General features: G+C 43.7%; 1 protein-coding gene across 2 annotated transcripts in view; it reads right to left on the bottom strand.

Moving 5' to 3' along the window:
* Positions 1 to 337: 337 nt before the first annotated feature.
* Positions 338 to 23,621, bottom strand: part of NR1H4 (nuclear receptor subfamily 1 group H member 4) — a 64,948-nt gene continuing 41,664 nt past the window's right edge. For both annotated transcript variants that reach the window (XM_065420536.1, XM_065420544.1), the window contains exons 7-9: positions 21,458 to 21,604; positions 3,633 to 3,746; positions 338 to 576 (exon numbers count right to left, since the gene is read on the bottom strand). In XM_065420536.1, the coding sequence (XP_065276608.1) occupies positions 338 to 576; positions 3,633 to 3,746; positions 21,458 to 21,604 (500 nt within the window). The remainder of the gene's footprint in view (positions 577 to 3,632; positions 3,747 to 21,457; positions 21,605 to 23,621) is intronic.

The following is a 23,621-nucleotide window of genomic DNA, read 5'->3' as shown; positions in this document are numbered from 1 at the left end:
CATAATAGTACTGTGATGAACAAATATTATGAAAACCTGCATCACCCATTTTAAAAGAAATAACTGAAAAATATAATCATTTCAGAAGGAACTAATAGGGTATCTCAGTGATGCTGAAGATTATCTCTTTGATCTGAAAGTATAAATACAGGGAAAGTTGTTCTATATTCACATGTGAAAGGCTGATAGTTACATAACATTCAGTACATAATGAACAAAGTTTCTGTATGAAATCCTTTGTGTGTTTTCTTTAAAAAACAAATAAAGAAAAGTTAAAGAAATAACTGTTGAGTAGTTCTATGAAAATAAATGCTATTTGGTCCTTTAAAAATATTTATCACTGCACATCCCAGATTTCACAGAGAAGAGGGGTAAATTTATGATCATTCACTCTCCATGACATCAGCATCTCTGCATGATGATGGTTAAATGTCCGTAATTCTGTAAGACGGCCCAGAAGACATGCAAAATGTTGAGGGTTATCAGTGTGGTAAAGCTTGCAGAGTTTTTGTAGAACTTCAAGCAGCGGTTCTTGAAGTCTTTCCACAGATTCTCTATCCTTTATGTATTGTCGATCTGGTTTGTTTTGAAAAGAATAAGGAAAAAATAATGAGTAAATATGCATTTTTGTAGATTGCAAACACTTCTCTGAATCTCTTATGAGAAATGGATGGACTGCAGTCTAGAGTATGTACAGTAATATTAAACCTTTTCACCCTAGCATACAGCAACAGTCAAACCTGCCAAAAAGAATGTTTCAAGGCAAGAGGAAGCATAAGAGTCTCAGGACTTGTCTATATGATGCATTAGTGCTCATCAGCGGGGGTGTGAATTCTAGTATGCACCAGTGTGCCGTGCACTAATTGTCCCTGTGGATCCTAAAGTTCATCAGTGTGTGTTGTGCATTAGAATTTACACCCCAGCTGGTGCACATTAATGCACTATGTAGACAAGCCCTAGTGTTGCAATTATGGTTGAGACTGCTTTTTTTAATACATACTCCCTTCTTGCAACCAATCATAACTAGCAAAAAACCTAATTTTCAGGCAGAAACTTCTCATGCCAGTGCTTGGTCTTCTGGGGACAATAACTTGGCCTCTTTTTAGTTTGCTTCTTTTGATTACAGGAAAATACACACACAAATGAAATAATAAAACAAAGCTGATCCTTCATCTTTTACTCATTTAGTATGAAATACATCCCTGGACAGAAGACCAGCACAAAGCTCTAAGCAAGGGTGGTCAACATTTTCCCATCAAAACTGTTTTTCTAGCTAAAATTGGATTTTTAACTAAACAATCTTTTTTGTGAAAAGTTTCTGCTGTCTATGGATCATTTTAACTTCAAACACTAAAAGCTTTTTATTAGAAAACGTCTTCACCATACCTCTGAGGCATTGTAATTCAGGTGCCTTGTACCCCCATTCTCCTCTATGGGCTGGGCTCCCCACCTGACTACATCTCCCATGATGCACTGTAACCAGGAACTCTCACGATGCATTGTGATGACTCACCAAGAGGGGAAGAAGTCATGTATCATGAGAGATGTAGGCCAGCCAGGGAGACTGGCCCATAGAAGAGAATGAGGGCATGAATCATCCAAACTACATCTTGCATGCAGCAACATGGTAGCATTTACAAATCAAGATTTTTGGTTTTCAGCTGAAAGCTTTTGGTCAAAATTTATTGGTTTTCATTTTTTTCCTTTTTCATCTAATTTTGGAGGCGGGGGGGAGAGCGGGGAAAGACTCTTTTCCAGGCCATCTCCTGGCACCACCATGGGTGGCGGGTGAAGCTTCCTCTCAGGGAGGCTAGCTCCCCATCCCACCTTTTCCACCCGCAGGCCCATCCACACTCCACCCGAGGCCCTGCCCCCATTCTGCCCCAGGCCCTGCCCCCTCCCCAGCTGGGTCCCCTCTCCACTCATCATGGACATGCCTCCTCTCCTTCCCCCCCTCCTCCCCGATGCTCGCCGCCCCCCCGCTGCTGCTCGCCAGTCCCTCCTCCCCACTCGCCTCCCCGCCACTCCCTCCTCCCCTCTCCCTCGCTCAGCCCTCTTCCTGCTCGCCGCGTGTGACCCTCCTCTCCTTCCCCCCTCTTCCCTGCTTGGCCTCCACAGCCACTGCTCGCTGGTCCCTCCTCCCCCACTCCTCTCCTCAGCCCCCTCCCACTCGCTGCATGCGTCCCTCCTCCTCTCCCCTCCCTGCTTGGCCCACTGCCGCTTGCCGTGTCCCTCCTCTGTGGGAGGAGGGCCCGGTGAGCGGTGGCAGGCAAGCAGGGAGGGGGCTGAGTGGGGAGGAGAGGAGGAACCGGCAAGTGGCAGGTTCCCGGGTGGCTAAAGAGGCGGTATTTGCTACTCAGCTTCCGATTCATCAGTAATCTCATGGAGGTTAAGTCCATTAATGGCTATTAGCCAGGATGGGTAAGGAATGGTGTCCCTAGCCTCTGTTTGTCAGAGGGTGGGGATGGATGGCAGGAGAGAGATCACTTGATCATTACCTGTTAGGTTCTCTCACTCTGGGGCACCTGGCATTGGCCACTGTCAGTAGACAGGATACTGGGCTGGATGGACCTTTGGTCTGACCCAGTATGGCCGTTCTTATGTTATATTCTTATGTTCCCTGGGGAGTCCAAGGGACCGGGGAAGCTGAGTAGCAGACACCGCCTCCTCAGCCACCCGGGAGCAAGGGGTTGGACTAGATGACCTCCTGAGGTCCCTTCCAACCCTGATATTCTATGATTCTATGATTCTGTGAACCTGCATGGCGCATAATAAATAAGCAAAAACTTCCTGTGGAAGCCCATTCCCAGCAGGGAGGGAAAGAGGCGGGGCCACCACGGCCCAGGCATCTGGGTCAGCGGCGGCTGTGCCAAGGGAGGCTTAGCCTCTCCTGGCTTGTTATACACACTGATCCATGGGCACCAATAAGAACTGTACTTAGAGCTTGTTTTTTGCCATATTGCATGTTGGAATGGGAGTGACTGCCAAGTTATGTGAATAAGCAATTGGTCCCTATTCCAGCCATTTTATGACCTCTAGGCCTTGTCCCAGAATTCTCCTGTTCCACTCCTGTGATAGAAGGCCTTTGGTGCCATAAAGCTTCTTTGTATGTTTTGGTGAAAGCTGGAATAGGAACTAGTAGTAATAATAGTAACTATATTGTGGTAGGACTGAAAGGCCTCAATTGGGATTGGGGCACCATTGCACTGGTGCTATATAAACATAGAAAAGAGAAAATCCTGGTCCTGATGGGGCTTGCAACATAAAAAACTGCTATTTTCCCTCCCCCTGCTTCTGCCTGCAGGTGTTCTACCATGTACTTATGATATGCCAGCCAGAGTTTGTTCTTCAAGACTTAATCCCTTGCTGCTGGTTCTTTAGCACAGTATACATGATGTGGCAGCTTCCTTTCAAAGTTCTGATGTTCCACTGAAATCGCAATGGAATGTTAGGACATATTTGCTACTGTATATCATCAACACTTGGGAATTTTCCATACAAGCAAAAAGAAAAGCCCTTTCTGATAAGCAACAATATCTTAATTTTTATTCAGCTGCTATAGGCAAGTCATTTTTATGATTTCCTGTATGTAAAAATTATTGTCAAATATTTAATTTAGAAATAGAAATTACCTGGAGTTAGGATAACTATTGCTGTAAGTAGAGCATACTCTTCTTCTGTCATCTTCAGTTCTCCAATGCTTTTATAAAAACCAAACATGGGGGTTATGTAATCATCAGCGATACCTGTTAAAAAATTCAGTGATATAATCAAAGACTTTTTTAAAATGTACTAAAAATAAATAGTTTTATCTGTGGCCCTCTTAGCCTAAGCAGTTAGCCAAATATTTGGGCCTTTGCTAGGTTGTTTCCATTAAAGGAGAAATTGGTGACAGTCCGTATTTCTTTAGTGAAATCCTGTTGACTCCCAAAGAATGTACACAAAGTCCTGTTTCTGTGAACACAGTAGGAACAAACAACAGGAGGCAGTTTCTTTGCTCATGGTTTCCAAGCCTGCCGTTCCAGCGAGTCCTGTGCCCACAAAATCTCTGTCTCTCTCTCTTAGGGCCACATTAATGATTGCATCTGTCTGTCTGCTGGCTTTCTAGTTGCTTTCTGCATCCAATACATGCAGCTTGCCAAGTAATCCCTTAGCCCCTGCATTTGCAATCAGTCCCAGAAAAACCTCTCAGAGAATGTCTACATTGCAATTAAACCCCCACAGCTGGCCTGTGTCAGATGACTTGTACTCACAGGGCTCAGGCTAAGGGGCTGTTTAATTACAGTGTAAACACTCAGGCTGGCGTCCTGGCTCTAGGACCGACAACAAGGGAGGGTCCCAGAACCCAGGTTTCAGCCCGAGCTTGAACATCTACACCAGGGGTCAGCAACCTATGGCAACGCGTGCCAAAGGCAGCACGTGAGATGATTTTGAGCGGCACTCACACTGCCCAGGTCCCGGCCATTGGTCCTGGAGGTTCTGCTGCCGGCCTGGGGTCCTACCGCTGGCCCCCTGCCATCCAGGGTCCTGTCTGCCAGCCCCCGCTCAGCCTGCTGCCAGCCCCGGGTTCCGGCCACCAGTCCCGGGCGCTCTGCTGCCATCCTGGGGTCCCGGCCACCAGCCCGGGGCTCTGCAGCCGCCCCCAGCTGTGGCCCACTGGCCCCAGCCTGGGGCAGTGAGGGGTGCAGACAGGGGCAAGAGGGGGTGCAGCTCAGCACCCCCACCTTAACAATTGTTCCAGTGCCACTGTACTGGGATATTTTTAAGTCCTGATTTTCTGCCTACATCACTATCACGTCACGTGGAACAGCACATTGCGTTTGACGTTGTGCATGCCTTCCGTTGCAATTTCCCCCCCCCCCCCCACTGTGAGTTGAGGGGTACATTTGACAAAATGTCAGCTCCTAAGAAAGCAAAGTTAGATGTCCGTTCATTTCACTTCACAGGAACATTTGGTGGCTAAGTCGTGGCAAGGTTTTGGTGCGCTTTGTAAACTGTTTTGATGCAATCAAGGCCTTTTTGTCGGAAAAAGGACAAAACTACCCCGAACTGGATGACGACAAATGGCTGTGTAAGCTCATGTTTCTAACTGACATCACCGCTCACCTAAACAAACTCAACCTCCGTCTCCAGGGTGCAGGGCAAACGATTCTGAATCTTTATAAAGCCTGGAAGGCATTCGTTGTAAAACTAGCAGTTTTTTCTTGGGATATTCAAACTTCGACTTTCTGCTACTGCCAACACATAAAAGAGCTATCGGCACATTTTGCACGGTCAGTGTTGATGAGATTGGAATGTACATGCAAGAACTGGAATCAGGATTTTCTGACAGATTTCAAGATTTCCAGCAATTTGGCCCAATGCTTTCTTTTCTAATTAAACCTGAAAAGTTCAACGAAAACGACTTGGATTTGTCTGTATTTAAGTGGATGAAGATTTTGAAATGCAGCTCATTCAGTTAAAAAGCTCAGAATTGTGGCTATCAAAGTTTGGAGATCTGCGGAGTGCACTTAAAGCTACTGAGAGAGATCATGGGCCTCTATTCTGACCTGCTGGACGTCCCTGCCAGTGAAATTTAACTGTTTGAAGAAAATTGCATTTGCAATGCTTTCAGTATTTGGATTCACATACCTGTGTGAACAGGTATTTTCACACATGAAATCTGTCCTCTGTCCCTCTCAGAGTCAGTTAACAACTGATAACTCAGAAGCCTGTGTGCAGTTTAAACTATCCAAATATGTGCCAGACATTGGAAAACTCATTAAGGAAAAGCAAGGGCAAGGATCACACTAAACTGATAAGATCTGCATTTTAATTTAATTTTAAATGAAGCTTCTTAAACATTTTAAAAACCTTATTTACTTTACATACAATAATAGTTTAGTTATATATTATAGAGAGAGACCTTCTAAAAATGTTAAAATGTATTACTGGCACGCAAAACCTTAAATTAGAGTGAATAAATGAAGACTTGGCACACCACTTCTGAAAGGTTGCCGACCCCTGATCTACACTGCAATTTTATACCCAACAGCCCAAAACTGTGATGCTGAGTCAGCTGACATGGGCCAGCTGTAGGTGTTCTATTGCAGTGTAGATGTACCTTAAGGGGAGAGAGATAGCTCAGTGATTTGAGCACTGGCCTGCTAAATCCAGGGTTCTGAGTTCAATCCTTGAGGGGACCACTTAGGGATCTGGGGCAAAATCAGTACTTGGTCCTGCTAGTGAAGGCATCGGGCTAGACTCAATGACCTTTCAGGGTCCCTTCCAGCTCTATGAGATAGGTCTATCTCCATTTATTATTATTATATCACCCTTGGGGTCAGAGCCAAGAGCATTATGCTGTGTGACACTTGCATCTGTAAGGTATTTGGACCAAGGAACAATGACACTTTCTGGCTCTCTGATAATTATTTGGGCCAAACCAAACAGGAGCATCCTAGACAATCAGTAGGGAAAGAAGTGTATGTAGCTGCTACTAGCTTCCCAACCCCCTTAGAACCTGTGACTGTGCCACGCTCAGCTGATCCATTAATCTAAGAGACTGGTGTTCTCCCAGAAAAAAAGGGAAGCCCATGCTCAATTCCTGCCCTTTCTTTTAGAGCAAGTATGATATATTTGTATAGGACTCTTGGGTCTAGAGACCATGGGCTTGATTCTTATTTATGCTCAGGCCCCTTTACAGCACTCTGACCTTAAATTACATTCACACCCACTTTGTCTCCTTTACACTGTGCCTTACTTACTTACTTACTTAGTGTACTTGAGAATCAGGCCCAATGAATTCATGCCTTTTTTATAGGGGAGCAGGGTGCATTATAACTTCCATATTCAAATAGGGCTGTTGCAAGATGGCTTAATACAGCTGCCTGATGCTGTCTGATGGTGGACTTCTGGGGTGTGTTTAGAATTCCACACCAGTGGTTCTGCAGCAGCAATGCCAGGGCAGTTAACCCCATAGGTTTGAAGGAAGAGATCCTATTCTATTTCCGTAAGTGAAAACTTTGTGACTTGTTATTTAATTATCCCAACCACTAGGAGGAAACACATTTCTGAGTTTTGAGCTAATCTTGGCTAAAAGTTAAGGTTTTGTGTGGAAACCACTGTGGTTTTGCATGATTTACACAAAAAGGAAGCTAAACTTTGTAGTTTTAGTCACATTTTGCTTTGAGGTTTGGAGATTGTTCAAACCCGAAAAGTCAAAGTGAAACTCAGTGGATGCAAATCCACAGGAAGCAAAATAGAAAAATTGAGAGGTCACTTGACTAAACGATGATTAGTCACTTTCTGCTGCTATAGGAATAAACATTTCTACTGTTTGGAATAAACTAGCAACAAAGAACACACTCTTTGGAGAGTAAATCTAACCCATGGTGCACACCGTAATTAAACATATAACATTAACCACTTGTGTTAATTTCAGGTTACAGACTGCAATACTGAAGCTCTTATCACAAGTTTTCACATAGTCAGGCCCTTTTGAGAAGGGTCAGAATCAATTAAGCAGAAATGTATGATGAGCATCCGCTTGTCATATGTGAGTTAATTGCGCTCTTGGGGCTTCAAAAACAATGAACTACAGCCAGAGCCTCTAATTTTCCACTGTAATTTTTCTCATCATTATCCGAGTTAGCTATTTAAAATGTTGAACGGCTGTTTTCGCTAAGCTTTCAGGTCCATCTATTCCTTTAGAAAGAGAATGCTTTTTAAAAGTACCACTATGATTAAATATGACAAAATTAAATGCCAAAGTTCATATGAAAATTGAAAAATGTAAAAGATCTGTACAATTTAGCACTGGAGTTTGACAGAAAGAACTCCCCATTGGAAGCAAATGGCTCAGAAATGACTGCATGAAGGTCTGGGAGCAAACAAAACATGTCCAGATTTGTTGTGCCATTGGATTACCATCATCTTCTTGATTGAGAACATGGAAAATTGGAGAGGGAAGGGAGAATCCTAGCAAGACTGCCTCCTTCCCACTCCTGACTCATTCCTCTCCCCCAATTTCCATTGTTGCCACCTCTCCTGATTGTCTCATGACATTTGGTACTTCAGCCTCTGCAGTCAAGTGATTATATGAGAATCCCAGCTTTTGTTTTTTCAAAAAGTTTATGCCCTTATGGTTGTGGAGAAAAGCTTGAAAACATGACCAGAGGGTATCCCAACGTCTCAAAAGCTAGAAGGCAAACAAAAGGAGCCCCAAATGTATTTTATTCTAAAATCTCATGATTTTTCAGCCAGTCACATTTTTTGGGGTGCTGACTTGAGCTTTGAATAGTTGGCGTTGGTAGTGATGAGTTTCTGCACTGTTCTCTTCAGCCTCTCTGATACACAGTGTACCCAAAGCAAAGTAAAAATGACAACAATCAGAGGTCCCAATTCTGGGGAAGGGTGTAGTCACTCTGCACCATGCCAGCAGTGGAATCTGGATCTAAAGCAGGCATAGGTGGCCATGGAAAGATCATCCCATGGTAGAGAGATTCCCTAGTGGCTCCTACATAGGGGGAAATGGCTGGGGTTTCCTTGCACGTTCTCTGATCCATGGCTGCCTTATCTGCCCACTGACAGTTTGGGCATGACTTAGAGCAGCAGGAGACCAGCCATAGATGTAATAACCCAGATCTATGTGAGCCCAAAAGCCACCTTTGCCCACCCCTTTCCTCATCTCTGGGGCTGTGCTGTGCACTCCTGGGCCCATCTCTCTATTGCCTACCACATTGTGTACTCATTTCTAACTGTGCAAAGTGGGTACAGAACACCACCATTCTGATGTGGTAGCATTTTACACTCCTCTCATTCTGGGGTAGATGTCTGCATGGTTTATTCACCTCCCTGAGCAACATAAATTATGCTGACATAAGCTGTAGTGTAGACATAGCCTAGAGTTTCATCTGTACTACAAAATTAGATAGATTTAACTATGTCAGTCAGAGGTGTGAAAAAATCCACACCCCTGAGCGGCATTGTTAAACTGACCTAATTCCATATGTAGACAGTGCTAGGTCAATGGAAGAATTCTTCCACTGACCTATTATCTGTCAGAGAGGTGGATTACCTACGCTGATAGGAGAATCTCTATCATTGGTGTAGGTAATGTCTATGCTGTGTCTAGGGTGACCAGACAGCAATTTTGAAAAAACAGGACAGGGGGTGGGGGGTAATAGGAGCCTATATAAGAAAAAGCCCCAAATATCGGGACTGTCCCTATAAAATCGGGACATCTAGTCACCCTAGCTGTGTCGCTGTAGCGTTTTAAGTGTAGACAAGTTGTATATGCCTGTACAGTGCCTAGCACAATGAGGCCCTGATCTCAGCACCACTGTGATACAAATAATAAGTAAAATAATAATAAGCAGGAAAGGGAGGAAAGAATGAAGAGGAGTGTTATAATATTAGAGAGTATGCTTATGTTGATACCAAAAAGAATAGAATTTTGAAATGTTTCAATAGTCAAATGAAGCAAGAGACTATTGTTAGCTAAAAAGTGTAAAATTATAAGCCCCAGTGGAAGAGGCTTTTCTGGTTTTGTTCTATTCATCTTTCTACAGACCTCTTCTGCACTATTTCATCATGCACTAACTGCTGTTTCATCACAAGAGGGAGCTGTTTTCTTATAGGACTGAAAATATTTCAGATTGGATTTAATAAACCCCCATCAGGAAAAAAAAACAGAGAGAAATGTTTAAAATGCCTGATTGGTTTGGTTTTTTTAATTGCTATTATGAAATAGGTAGAGGTGGTCTCATCTCCCTTCAGGTGCTTATGAAGCAGATTAAAGGTGGCTTTTGGATAGTAACTAGGGGGAGTTATGGGTCCTTCTCAAATGTCACTGCGGCAGTTTGCAGTTTAGAAGTGAAGCCAAGACATATTGTGTTTGTAGTTTTATTCTAAATTTTTTATTTGATTTTTAAAAGTCTTTCTGGCCTCACTGAGAACAGAAAAAATAAGCTAGCTCTTACTTTTGTTTATAAAAAAATCTGTACAATGAGATGTAGAAGAAATCTGTACTATATATTGTCCTGTAGGCACATTTTCCCAATTAATATTCACCAGCCACCCTTTCTTCCCTCTTTCAAAAATCTTCTGCTAGTCCCATTTGTTCTGTGAAGCAATCCAGCTACAAAGAACATGCTCCACTCTGTTTGCCATTTTGTAATGTCATGTATCATACAGACCTGGGCCTATAAGGGTTGATCTATCTTCTATGGAGTCATTTAATTGACTTCAATATATGAGTAAAGTGTCCTAAACAAATAAGAATCTCTGCCTTGAAGAGCTTTACAGTCTGACTTCTCTAGAAGTTGCATCAAGTCATTAATGGGAGATATTCATGAAATCTTTTCATGAAAGCTCTTCAAAGCAGAGACTCTTATTTGTCTAGCCCACTTTACCTATTGTACAACTTCATTAATATCCATGGTTTCATATACATGATTTTTATCTTGCTTTTTAAGGGTTTAGTCCTGCAATTCTTAGACTAGCGAAACACTCCTTGAAGGCAATGTGAATGATGTCTGCATAGGGTCTGCAGCTTCAGGCCCTTAGCAGTTAGTTGGTTAAAATAACCAGAGAAAATGAGTATTCCTTTCCCTAGTAGCCAGTCAGTATTTATCACTGTTGTTGAAGCTACATTTTCTGTATGTGTTTATTTTCATTTGCCTCTTTTCAATAATAAAAATTAAACAGACCTACCTGAAGGTAAGCTTTAGAGAAGTGTTTATGACATCTAGATTTTTTTTTTAAAAAAAAACTTCTACCAGGGAGAATGTTTTGTGCTAATTAACAATGACTAAGACTGTGTTGTTAATATGGATGAAAAGATCTTTCATCTGGATAAGTGTGAAGGTGCCAGTGGATATTAATCCTAGCAGTAAACGAACTGTTGTTTTATGGAAAACAAAATGTATTAATTACTCACTAAATAATAACTTATCTTTCACAGAATCTTGTCTGTCAAAATTGTTTTCCAGACTCAGAAACTTTCACTGGAAACATTGACTTTTATTTTATTTGAACGTTAACAGTGAAATGCATCACAAGACCCTATAATCATTGGGGCAGATACACCCAGGGTCTCTGCTGGCTGTGAGTGGTGTAGACCCTGGCAGGGCATAGTCGACTTAGTAGAGAGGTTGCAGCACCAGAAAGTGGACACATGACCTCTCCTCCATCAGGTGACTGTTAGGGAGATGAGCAGGGAGAGGCATTAGCTGAGAAGAAGTCATGACCAGTGAAGGAAGTGGTGCATCTCCTCTGCATTCACCAGTGTGGCTCAAATGGAACCACAACTGCAGACCAAAGCTTAACATGGTTTGGAAAAGTGAGGGTATTATTACGCCCACATCTGCCCATCCCATGCTCAGCAATTAGTTCTGGCTTCCCCCCCCCCCAAATCAATCCTGTCCCCCAGTCTGCCACCCATCAATTCTGTCCCCACAGCCCCACCTCTGTTCCTACTGCAGACCTGAGGGGGCTGCAATAGAGTCCTCTTTCCCACTTCCCAGGCTGGGTGTTGCAGGGAGGGAATTGGGGGGCAGAGGAAGCAGCCCATTGCTCACAGGAGTGAGGTGGTAGCCGAGCTGGCATGGGCTGCTGGGCTCCTTAGCTCCCTCCTCCCAGGGGCATCACTTCAGCATCCCCCCTTCCTGCTGAGGCCACAGCTGCTCATGGGAGAGGAGCGCGGTCCCATCCTGGATGTGGGCAGGGTGGTGGCATGGCATGGCTTTCCTATCCCGGGGAGTAGGGGGTGGCAAGCCTGGGGAGGGTATCTCATTGATGGCCAGCCTGGGGCAAGGATTGGGGCCAGGCCCACTCTGCACGGTCAGTTCCAGCCCAGGCTGCCACTGCTGCTTCCTGTCCAGCCAGTGAGCAGAAGGAGCAGCACCGACAACATGCAGATTAGGAGCCCCAGCCCAGGCCACCCCCCAGCAGCCCCCCCAGCCCTGGAGAGGCAACTGGCACGGAGCTAGGACAGGTCTGGGAAGGGGAAAACCAAGGTTGGGGGGAAGCAACTCTCCCCCCTGTGAAATAGAAAATGATGCTCCTGTCCTACCCGCCTGTGAGAATGGTGTCAGGTTGCTGAGGGGAGAGGAATAGAGCTCTGCCTCCTTCCTGCAGCAGCCCTGATTGGCTACTCTTCACCAGGAGATGGGAAAGCACCCAATCAGAGGGGCTTCCCTGGGCAGCAATTAAAATGTGCACCCCTCAGCAACCCAGCTCGCCTCCTAGAAATTTTATGTGCCAGGTCTGTGACTTGTTTCACAACTCATCCCACTTTCAGTACTACCTCAGCAGAAACCCCTGAGGGAAGGTGGTGTTGGAAACACCATACACACTCCTTTGGGGGAATTACCTGCAGGTCGGGAAGACGGCCTGTCTGGCAAGGAGTTATAATTTATAACTCCCTTAGATAGTTTTGGTGACTCTGGTCTATTTATATAAACATACAGTAGTAGTCAGCTTGGGAAACGTATTTATATAGATGGAAAGCGGTTGTGTTCTCTGTGATCTATCTCAGTGTGCAAATTTAGTAGAAAATTCCCTGCGTATTGCAATTAGAATGCTGTATTCCCCTGCCTCTATAAATACGAATTAAACTCTTACACCTATTTATCTAGCTATAATGCAGGAATATGGAATTGGCTACTTCATGTGGCAGATGGCTCTGAAATATTCATGAACAGAATTTTCCCATGCTGTATATACCCATGGCTGTGTGTATTACAATGCAGTGAAATGTTATGGAAGATGTTAAATCATCCTGTTTTAAAGAGGTTGTGTTTATTTGCTTGTTTTTGTCTTCTTCTTTTTCAGGAATTCCATTTTGAACATGTTTTAAAAATTGTGTCACTGTGGACAACACCACCATCCTGTCCGTCACTCAGGGCTATAACCTGGGCATTATCTTCTTCTTAGAACTATTTCTAGGTCCTCACATCCCAGTCATATCTAAGTCTTGCTGAAAAACATCTCTCAGATACAGCTTTTCTTAGCCATCCACACAGCTAATGCTCTCATCCTGGCTCTCATCTCGTGTCTCAATTACTGCAACACCCTTTATTCTGACCTTGACAAAGACAATCTTGCCCCACTGATATCTATTTACAGGGCCGGCTTTAGGCTGATTCCCCGGAATCGGGCCCCGCGCCTTAGGTGCCTTTTTAATTTTTTTACTCACCCGGTGGCGGTCCGCTCCAGGTCTTCGGCGGCACTTCGGCAGTGGGGGGTCCGCTCCGGGTCTTCGGCGGCATTTCGGAGGCGGGGGATCCTTCAGTGCCGTGGAAGACGCGGAGCGGACGCCCCGCCGCCGAAGTGCCGCCAAAGACCCAGACTGTTGCTGGGTATTCGAATCGGGCCCTACAGGTCCTAAAGCCGGCCCTGTCTATTTAAAATACTGCTGCAAAGATCATTTTCCTAGCCCATCACTTTGATCATGTCACTCCTTCTGGGGATCCCTCCACTGGCTCCTCCTTCTCTATCTCATCAAACATAAGCTACCTGTCTTCACTTTCAAGGCCCTATCCCTTCCTATCCTCTCACATTCACTAGCAAGGAGTCAACTCTCATCTCCGATTGGCCCAAGCTACCAGCCTCTATTAACCACTTAGTATAAAGGTGTTTGTTTGAAAATGTAACTTCTCTCACACTGTCCCTCACATGTGGGAGCAGCTCCACATAAACATCTGTAAAGCTAAGTCATTAGTCCTCTTCAAATCCCTCCTTAAAACTCTCCTTTATTATGATGCCTACAAAAATCTTGACAACACGTGGGCTGCTTGTATGTTTAGAGTACTGCCTGTCATGCTGATCAGTAATGCCGCATTGTTTCCTTGCACTCCCCTATCTGTTGTCTCTTGTCTGATACTAAGATTGTAAGCTCTTGGGGGCGTAGGTGCCAGGGCTGGAGCACCCATGGGGAAAAATTGGTGGGTGCTCTGCACCCACCTGCAGCTCCCCGCCCCAGCTCACCTCCGCCTCCACTCCGCCTCCTCCGCTGAGTGTGCCGCTGCGTCCTGCTTCTCCCCCCTCCGTCCCAGCGCTTGGTGCTGCGAAACAGCTGATTCGCGCGGTAAGCCTTGAAGGGAGGGGGGAGGAGGAGGAACGTGTCGCGCTGGGGGGAGGAGGCAGGGCAGGGGAGGAGATTTGGGGAGGGATCCAAGGCGGAGTCGGGGCGGGGACTTTGGAGCAGTGCTGGAGTTGGCCCGGGGGTGGGGGCACGAGCCCGCACCAGCGCCAAAAAAAGTTGGCGCCTGTGCTTGGGGGCAGGGACTGTCTTCTTGTTCTGTGTCTGTACAGCACCTGGCACAATGGAGTCCTGGTCCAAGGCTAGGACTCCTAGATGCTACAGTAATACAAGTAATTAATAAATAATAATAATTTGTTATTATTATTTATAAAGCTGGAAATACTGGGAGTGATTATTTGTCCATTATTCCTGAGCCAAATTTTGCCTTTGAGTGCACATGAGAGACTCTCATTGAAATCAGTGGGAACCATATGTTCACATGCAAGGACAGAACATAGCCTCTTACCAATATTTTAGAATAAAGTGGTTACTTCCCTTCCTGCCTATATCTCATTGTTGATGGGTTTCAGGTGATAAAGGGCAATAGGCAATAGTGTATTTCACACTGAAAAGTATTCTTCTACTCACTAAAAATTAGAGCCAGATTCTGCCACACTTACTGATGTGAAGTAGCATTTTATTCCTTAATGCTGATATCGAAAGGCTTATTTGTGGAATAATGTGCTAGAGTAAAAGTATCAGAATCTGACCCTTAATGACTGTCATCATAGTTACAGTGTATAAATGCCCATTGAGAAAATATTTTGCACTTCATAAATATTTTAATAATATTGCACTATCAATAAGTGGAATCTGCAAATCACCTTTAAAATTACAGAAGTAAACTAGGCATATTACTGAGATGTCAGCCTTTCACAGAAATAACCAGTTAATTGCAATGCGGTATGCATTCTGAAGCATCAATTAACATAAAAAAAAGGCACAAGCTTTCATTAATGTTAAATAGGTTTCATCGGTACCATGTAGGAGAGGAATTCAGTTTCAGCAACATTTAAAGAAAGAACTTTTATATCGTATTATGTAAAAGACCCTGAGGGCACGAACAAGGCAGTTGGTGAGACGTGTTGCTACTTAGCCCAGTATATTAGTCACACTAATAAATAAAAACATACTGCATCAGCCTAAGAATCAAATGAAAGCTGCTAATACTGAAAGGTCATCGCCACCAGATCTCTATGGTTTCTTTATCAGAAACATTTTAAATTCAATACAACTGTAGAGGGGGAAAAGCATAAATATTCATAGAGGAGAGCCATTTCTAAGAGAACATCATGACAGATGACAGAACATTGGACAGCTTGCGACTTTTAGACAGTTTTTTCCCCATTTTCATGGGTACATATATCAAAGCCTGACAATAGGACCTAGCTGACACTTAGACACTTGCCTACATCTAAAAATTATCTCATATGGATTGAAGTTCTGACTAAGGACTAAATTCAACAATATACAACTTCTTTTTAAGAGGGTCAGTCTTTGGTGCCTTTCTAGAAGCTCCAAGTATTCCTGATACATTATTGCTTCCCTCTACTCTCATCCTTACCCTTTTATATAATATGCTTACCTGCTTTGAATTTTGCTTACCTATATTTGTGTTTCCTCAGTGGTTCTCTTTTCTGTTTGTGTGTTTTTTCTTTTCATTCAACTTTGTCTTGTATGTTTGTTTGCTGCTTGTTTTGCATTGTTCTCCCCTCTGCATTATATTTTTTACTGCTCTTGGATTTTGCCTTCTTACCTAGGATAGTTTTAATTTCTTTGCCTGAATTGTTTAGCATTTTTGTAACAAGAAATAATGGCAGTGGGTAGCTGCAACTTTTAGTAGAACATATTCATGGGGTTAAGGCCAGAAGGGACCAGTAGATCATCTAATCTGACCTCCTGTGTATCACAGGCCATTAAATTCCACAGTTACCCCTGTATTGAGCCCAATAACTTGTATATATAAATGAATTGCATTAGTAATACTTATGCTTACATATACACCTTAACTAAAATTTTCAAAGATGATAAGTGAAAATTGATTTAATTTTGGGGTGTCCAATTTAAGACAACTTAAAGAAATTTGATTTTCAGAATATAGGTGCTCAGTGCTTTATGAAAATTAGGCCCCTTTAAGGTGTAACAAGTTGGACACCCTAAAACTGAGTCACCCCAAATCACTAGTTACTTTTGAAAATTTAGGCCCCAGATAATAATCCAGCTGTGAAGTTTGACCCTGTGACTAGTTACTAAAGTGAGATTTCATTTCTTGTGTGTGCTAGACTATTTTCCAATCTGGAGTTATTGATCTTTAATTATTGATTCATTTTAAACAAACTACCCAAATAATATAAAATGTGAACAGTATAAAATGCTGTGTTGTGGTGAGTTTTCAGACAAACATTTTTCCTCTAAAGTTTGTGGTTCCCAGTAGACTAACAAACTATCAGGCATGCTACAACAGTTCATATGTCTATACCGGAGTGGGCAAACTTTTTGGGCCGAGGGCCACATCTGGGTGCGGAAATTGTATGCAGGGCCGGGGCAGGGGATTGGGGTGCAGGAGGGAGTGCAGGGTGTGTGAGGGGGTGCGGTGTGCAGGAAGGGGCTCAGGGCAAGGGATTGGGGCAGAGGAGGGGTGCGGAATGTATGAGGGGGCTCAGGGAAGGGGGTTGGGGTGCAGGAGGGGTGCGGAGTGCAGGAGGGGGTTCAGGGCAGGGGTACAGGAGGGGTGTGGACTGCGGGAGGGGGCTCAGGGCAGGGGGTTGGGGTGCAGGAGGGGTATGGGGTGTACGAGGGGGATCAGGGCAGGGGTGCAGGAGGGGTGCAAGGTGAAGGGAGGGGGCTTAGGGCAGGGAGTTGGGGGGCGGGGTGCAGGAGGGTGCAGGAGGGGATCAGGCTCCAGCCCGGCGCCGCTTACCTAAAGTGGCTCCGGGGTGGCAGCGGCGCGCACCGGGGCCAGGGTAGGCTCCCTGCCTGCCTGCCCTGTCCCCGGCCCCGCGCCGCTCCAGGAAGCGCTGCAGCCCCTGAGAGCGGCGCGGGGCCCACAGCGCTACGGGGGGCAATCCCACGGGCCGGATCCAAAGCCCTGAGGGGCCGGATCCGGCCCGACCTCTGGGCCGTAGTTTGCCCACCCCTGGTCTTAGTCTTCAAAACACCAAAAAGAGTCTGTAATTTTTCTATCCCTTTACATATTATTATGTTAGTTTTGTTGGGGTCTGGGCTACATATTCCATTAAATTCCTACAATATTTTAAGATTCTAGAAGCATCATGTAATAAGTCAGTGGCAGATGGCGTATGAAAGAAATATTTGTTGAGCTAAACAGAGTGCATTTGTGAGATAGACAAAAGTATCATTTTGCATTTCATAATAACTGTCCCTCTCTAAAGTGGAGAAAATTTGCAGCCAAACATTGCAGATTTGCAGCTTTCTAACTAACTGGTATAAGTTCAACAAAATACAGAGGAAGTAAACTTAGATATTCTTTGCATATTTGCATGTTGAATTGTATGTTCAAGCCCAATGTTTACAACATTTTTGATGTAAGAATTGTACCAACGATGCTTTTTTCCCCTTTACATTATCTGAAGCTATATACATTGCAAATATCCAAGGGCCTGATACTGATACCCCCTACTCGTGCAGAGTAGTACCTCAGTCCCTGAGTAATCTGATTAATTTCAAAATCACTGGGACTACTCCTGGAGCAAGGACCTATTCAATATGAGTAAAAGTATCAGAATTAGCTGCAAAATGATTACTGTTTTGGCTTTATTTTGGTTAGAGTGAAAGCCCAGTCCTGCAAACACACTCTCTTAACCCAATCACTGGGCAGGGAAGTCTGGGGGAGGCAAGACTATATATAGTGAAACCAGGAGGGGAATGGAAGGTTATTTTGCCCTGCAATATGGAGGTCGTGGGTCCTCAAGAAAATTACTATTTGGGATATTTTAGAAGTTTTAATAGCATAAAAAGGAGGTAAGCTTGCACCCTCTGGTTTGTATTATAAGCCTATTTTTAATGGTAGTTTGAATGATTACCACCCTGTGGTTTTGGAAATGTGGGAAAGCACAGAAAGATAAAAATATAATGCAAAGACAAACACTGACATAAAAAGAATTAGGGGGAAGTAGCAAATGCCTGGCCTGACATAATTAATTAATATCTGAAGGGAGGCCTCATTTTTTGGAAAATAAGATTAGGGGAGGATATAAATGTTGATTGCTAATAAATACATGTACATGTTTAAGAATATTCATTGTGTGGTAAAGGCTCTTTCACTGCTAAAAGGTCCCATTAACCCATAGAAGGCCATTGCTCCCAGAGGGGGAGGAGAGAGCCCTAAATTGTGCGGGAAACACAGTAGGATTTGACTTCCAATTTTCGAATGATGCCTTTTTACCTCTAACCACTTCTTGTACTTCGTTGTTTAGCCATAGTGTCACTTTTTGGTCCTCTTATTATGTTTTTTAATTTGGGGTATACATTTAATTTGAGCCTGTATTGTGGTGTTTTTAAGAAGTTTCTATGCAGCTTGCAGGCATTTCAGATTTGTGACTGTACTTAATTTCCACTAGCTTCCTAATAGTTTTGTTGTTCCCCTTTCTGAAGATAAATGCTACTGCAGTGGGCTTCTTTGGTATTTCCCTCCCTCCACCCCCACAAGAATGTTAAATTTAATTATGTTCTGGTCATTATTACTGAGAATTTCATGTATATTCACCTCTTGGACCAAATCCTGTGCTCCACTTAGGACTAAATCAAGAATTGCTTCTCCCCTTGTGGGTTCCAGGACTAGCTGTTCCAAGAAGCAGTCATTTATGGTGTCTAGAAATTTTATTTCTCCCTCCCATCCCAAGGTGACATGTACCCAGGCAATATGAGGATAGTTGAAATCCCCCATTATTACTGAGTTTTCTATGTTTATAACCTCTCTAATCTCCTGGAGCATTTCACAATCACTGTCACCATCCTGGTCAGGTGGTCGGTAGTATATTCCTACTGCTATATTCTTATTATTCAAGCATGGAATGTCTATCCATAGAGATTCTACGGTACAGTTTGATTCATTTAAGATTTTTACTATATTTGACTCTATGCTTCCTTTATAGTGCCACATCTCCACCAGCATGACCTACTCTGTGATTCCTATGTATTTTGTACCCTGGAATTACCATCTCCCATTGATTATCATCGTTCCACCAAGTTTCTGTGATGCCTATTATATCAATAGGCTCATTTATGACCAGGCATTCAAGTTCCCCCAATTTTAGTATTTAGACTTCTAGCATTTGTATACAAGCACTTATAAAATTTGTCACTTTTTAGTTGTCTACCATTATATGATGGAATTGAATGTGACTCTTTTTCATCTGTTTCTCTTCAGCTTCTATCTGTAATTTATTAACTTCTATCCTCTCCTCTTTACTAACATACAGAGAATCTCTGTTAATAGATCCTCCCTTAAGAGATGGATGCACCATGTGCTCTTCCACATCTGTCAGCTTTCCCCGGCTCTTAATTTAAAAAACACTCTACAACCTTTTAAATTGTACACGACAGCAATCTGGTTCCATTTTGGTTTAAGTGGCGCCCATCCTTCCTGTATAAGCTCCTCCTTTCCCAAAAGGTTCCCCAGTTCCTAATACATCTAAACCCCTCCTCCCTACACCATTGTCTCATCCACGCATTGAGGCCCTGCAATTCTGCCTGCCTAACTGGCATTTCAGAGAACACTGCCCTGGAGGTCCTGAACTTCAATCTCTTACCTAGCAGCCTAAATTTGGCCTCCAGGACCTCTCACCTATCTTTCCCTATGTCACTGGTACATGTACCACAACCACCGGCTCCTCCCCAGCACTGCACATAAATCTGTCTAGATGTCTCAAGAGATCTGCAACCTTTGCACCTGGCAGGCAAGTCACCATGTGGTTCTCCTGGTCATCACAAACACAGCTATCTATATTTCTAATGATTGAATCCCCCATTACTATTACCTGTCTCTTTCTAATAACTTGGGTCCCCTCCCTCGGAGGGGTATCCTCAGTGCAAGAGTATACCATGAAATCATCTGGAAGGAGGATCTCAACTATGGGATCATTTCCCTCCACTCCACTTTGATGTTCTTTGTAAGACTTTCATCCTTCTCAACAGCACAGAGGCTGTCGGACTGGGGGTGGGACCGTTCTACTGTGTCCTGGAAAGTCTCATCTGTGTACCTCTCTGTCTCCCTTAGCTCCTCCAGTTCAGCCACTATGGTCTCCAAAGCCCGTACACAGTCTCTGAGGGCCACAAGTTCCTTGCATTGAATGCACACATATGTCACCTGCCCACAAGGCAGGTAATCATACATTCTGCATTCAGTGCAATAAACTGGATAGCCTCCACTCTGCTGCTGGACTTCTGTCTGCATTCTTTCTACTCATGTAGCTTTTGTTGTTGTTGTTGTTATTTTGGGTGGGGGTGTTTATTGGCCTAAATTTAGAGACTGTTAATAATGTGTATCTGGCTCTCAGGCTCCCTCTCTAAACTCCCTCACAAAACTCCCGTCAGCTGCTCCTGTTCACCAGCTCAGTGGTTCTCAATCAGCATACCTCTGGGGGTACACAGAGGTCTTCCAGGGGGTACATTAACTTCTCTAGTATTTGCCTAGTTTTACAACAGGCTACATAAAAAGCTTTAGCAAAGTCAGTACAAACTAAAATTTCATACAGACAATGACTTGTTTATACTGTTCTATATACTATACACTGAAATGTAAGTACAGTGAGCTGACACAATACAGAACTTTTCCATGTCTACAACAACCTGTGTTCAGTCCCTATTCAGCTGTTGTTGAGCTGTTGTTGTTCTCAATTGTTGAGAACTGTGTTCAGACACTGTAAAACTCCATCATGCAGACCAAACCTTTGAGAGCCCTTATGAAGCGGAATGTGTACTGAAAATACATTACAACCATCATTGTTCAGCGCTCCTTTATTCTTCGTGATCCTTCTTACCAATTGACCCAGAGAGGCAGGGTCTTCTCCCTCTGAATCATACGCAATAAAAACCTATAATTCTTTTGTTACATTAATGACATTTAAAAGCATATAAACTGACACTTTATTTGAATAACACGATAGAATGGCATTTTATTGTCACAGTTCTTTTATACTCACCCTTGAAGAGATACATTAGTTTCTTTGATATAGCTTAATTCATAATGTTTACAATGAAATTATGATTAAACATTTACCTCATGACCTTTGCACTCAAGGCTGACTGAGAAGAACAGCATTCAGATAAACTATTTCATTACCAATTACAAGCATTCTGTACTAACATTTCAAGGGCAAATGCTGACCCATAAAAGCAGGTCTTTTTTCCACTAAATAAAGCACCTACCGCTTTTGCGAATTCTTTCTTCTAAGAGGTCAGTGTGTCCTACAGGAAGTTTTCTATTAAAGATCTCAGCCGAACGAAGGAACATGGCTTCTACTGCTGAACCCTTCAGCAAAGCAATCTGATCTTCATGATCAAGGGTTTGAAAGCCTGGAAGGAGATCAGAAATAAGAACATCAGTACTTTAGGTCCTATAGTTCTTAACCAAAAGGTGCCATTTATTTTATTTAGCATTTGCATATTTGCCGATCCAAGCAATAGTGTTCTTAGTGGCCAAGAGCCCACCGCTGAATTTGGTTAGCAGGCATGCCATGCATCTGTATAAGAGCTAATTGTGCCCTTATCAGGGCTGCTAAGTATTGTGTACATTTAAGCCTGAATTCAGCAACGCACTTAAATACATGCTTAACTTCCATTTATTTCAATTAGATATAAGTAGATGCTTAATTGCTTTGCTGAATTGTGACCTTTAAATGTAATGCTACATGTGGAATACAAAGGCATGGCATAGCCATCTGTGGGCATTTCTCTAATCCTACAAAACTCTTCAGTATTTTCTGCCATGTTCTCATTAGTGTTCTGTATATAACTCTGCCCATATTCTGCTACTCAAATGAATACAGCACAACTAATTTCTGGTTTCCACTAACTTAAGGGGCAGAAGCTCTCAGGTTGTCTTGATAATGAATTTTGGGTTATAGGAAAAGGTCAAGTAATGGATATTACAAAGATTGTATATCAGTAGCTACGTTTAAATAAAACAGATATCTTGAGGAGTATTTCTGGATGTCTTTCTTATTGCAAACTGAAGTTCTATTGAATTAGTTAATCTATTCATCAAGTAGATTACTAGAGAAATGATTACACATTCACTTATTACAGTAATAAAGGTTCATTTTGCTGCAGGAATATATAGATTTAACCAAGGTGTAAAGGATGTATTTCATATCAGTTTGCTTTAATCCAGCCTGAAATGATGACATCAACCTCTTAGGCCATGTCTACCTGTACATTGCTGCAGCGGTGCAGCTGTACCGATACAGCTGCGCCACTGCAGTGTGTGTGGTGAAGATGCTCTATGCCGACAGGAGAGAGCTCTCCTGTCAGCATAAAGAAACAACCCCTGCGAGCAGCATAAGCTATGTCAGTGGGAGAAGCTCACCCACCAACATAGCGCTGTGCACTCTAACACTTATGTCTGTGTAACTATGTGGCTCAGGGGGGGTGGAATATTCACACCCCTGAGCAACATACGTTTTCCTGACATAGGCAGTAGTGTAGACATAGCCTTAGACTTTTATAGCTGAGACCTGATAAACGGCAGGAGTGCAATGGAAATAGGCATAATCGTTTCAGAGAAAGGAATCGTTCATTATTGGATAACGTGTTTTAAAAAGCACAACAGGACAGCAACCATGCTAATGTGACTTGAGAACCAGTTTTCACATCACATGGCTCAAATCCTCCTGCATCCATGAAGCCTTGTTTGGGTTTCCTCCCACCTGGAATTGATCTAGGATTTCGTAGGCTCTTTTCCTCCGTAAGAATATGTCTACACTGCACTTAAAAACCCACAGCTGGAGCCCAGGCTCTAGGACCCGAGCCATGCCCAAATGCCTATACTGCAATTAAACAGTCCCACAAGCCCAAGTCCCACAAGCCTGGGTCAGCTGGCATGGGCCAGCTGCAGGTGTCTAATTGCAGTGTAGACACACCCTAAGAGGATTTTACATATGATAATACAGGAGAATCTCAGAGTTACAGACACCTTGGGAAAAGAGGTTGTTTGTAATTCTGAAATGGTCCATAACTCTGAACAAGACGTTACGGACTTCAGCCATGGGGGAGTTCGGGCTGCAGCTGCAGGTGAGGGGGGGCTCAAGACTTCTGCCCCCTGGGAGCACCACAGCTCAGGGCCTTAGACCTGGGGGGAGTGCTGGGGCTTGGTGCTTCAGCCCCATGACTCCACTCCTGGCTTCTGCCCTGCAAGGGGCACTGGGGATCAGGGTTTCAGCCCCACAGCTCTACTCCCAGCTTCAGCTGGGGGGGGGGGGGGGGACACCAGGGCTCGGGGCTTTAGCTATGGGGGCAGTGCTGGGACTGAAACCAGTGCTCCCCTCATAGCTAAAGCCCCGAACCCTGGCTCCCCCTGCAGGGCTGAAGGTGG

The sequence above is a fragment of the Emys orbicularis genome, chromosome 1, assembly GCF_028017835.1.
Source record: "Emys orbicularis isolate rEmyOrb1 chromosome 1, rEmyOrb1.hap1, whole genome shotgun sequence".
In the NCBI taxonomy this organism is placed as follows: Eukaryota; Metazoa; Chordata; order Testudines; family Emydidae; genus Emys; species Emys orbicularis.
Note: the sequence above shows the minus strand (reverse complement) of the source record. Positions and strands in the feature narration are given on the sequence as shown.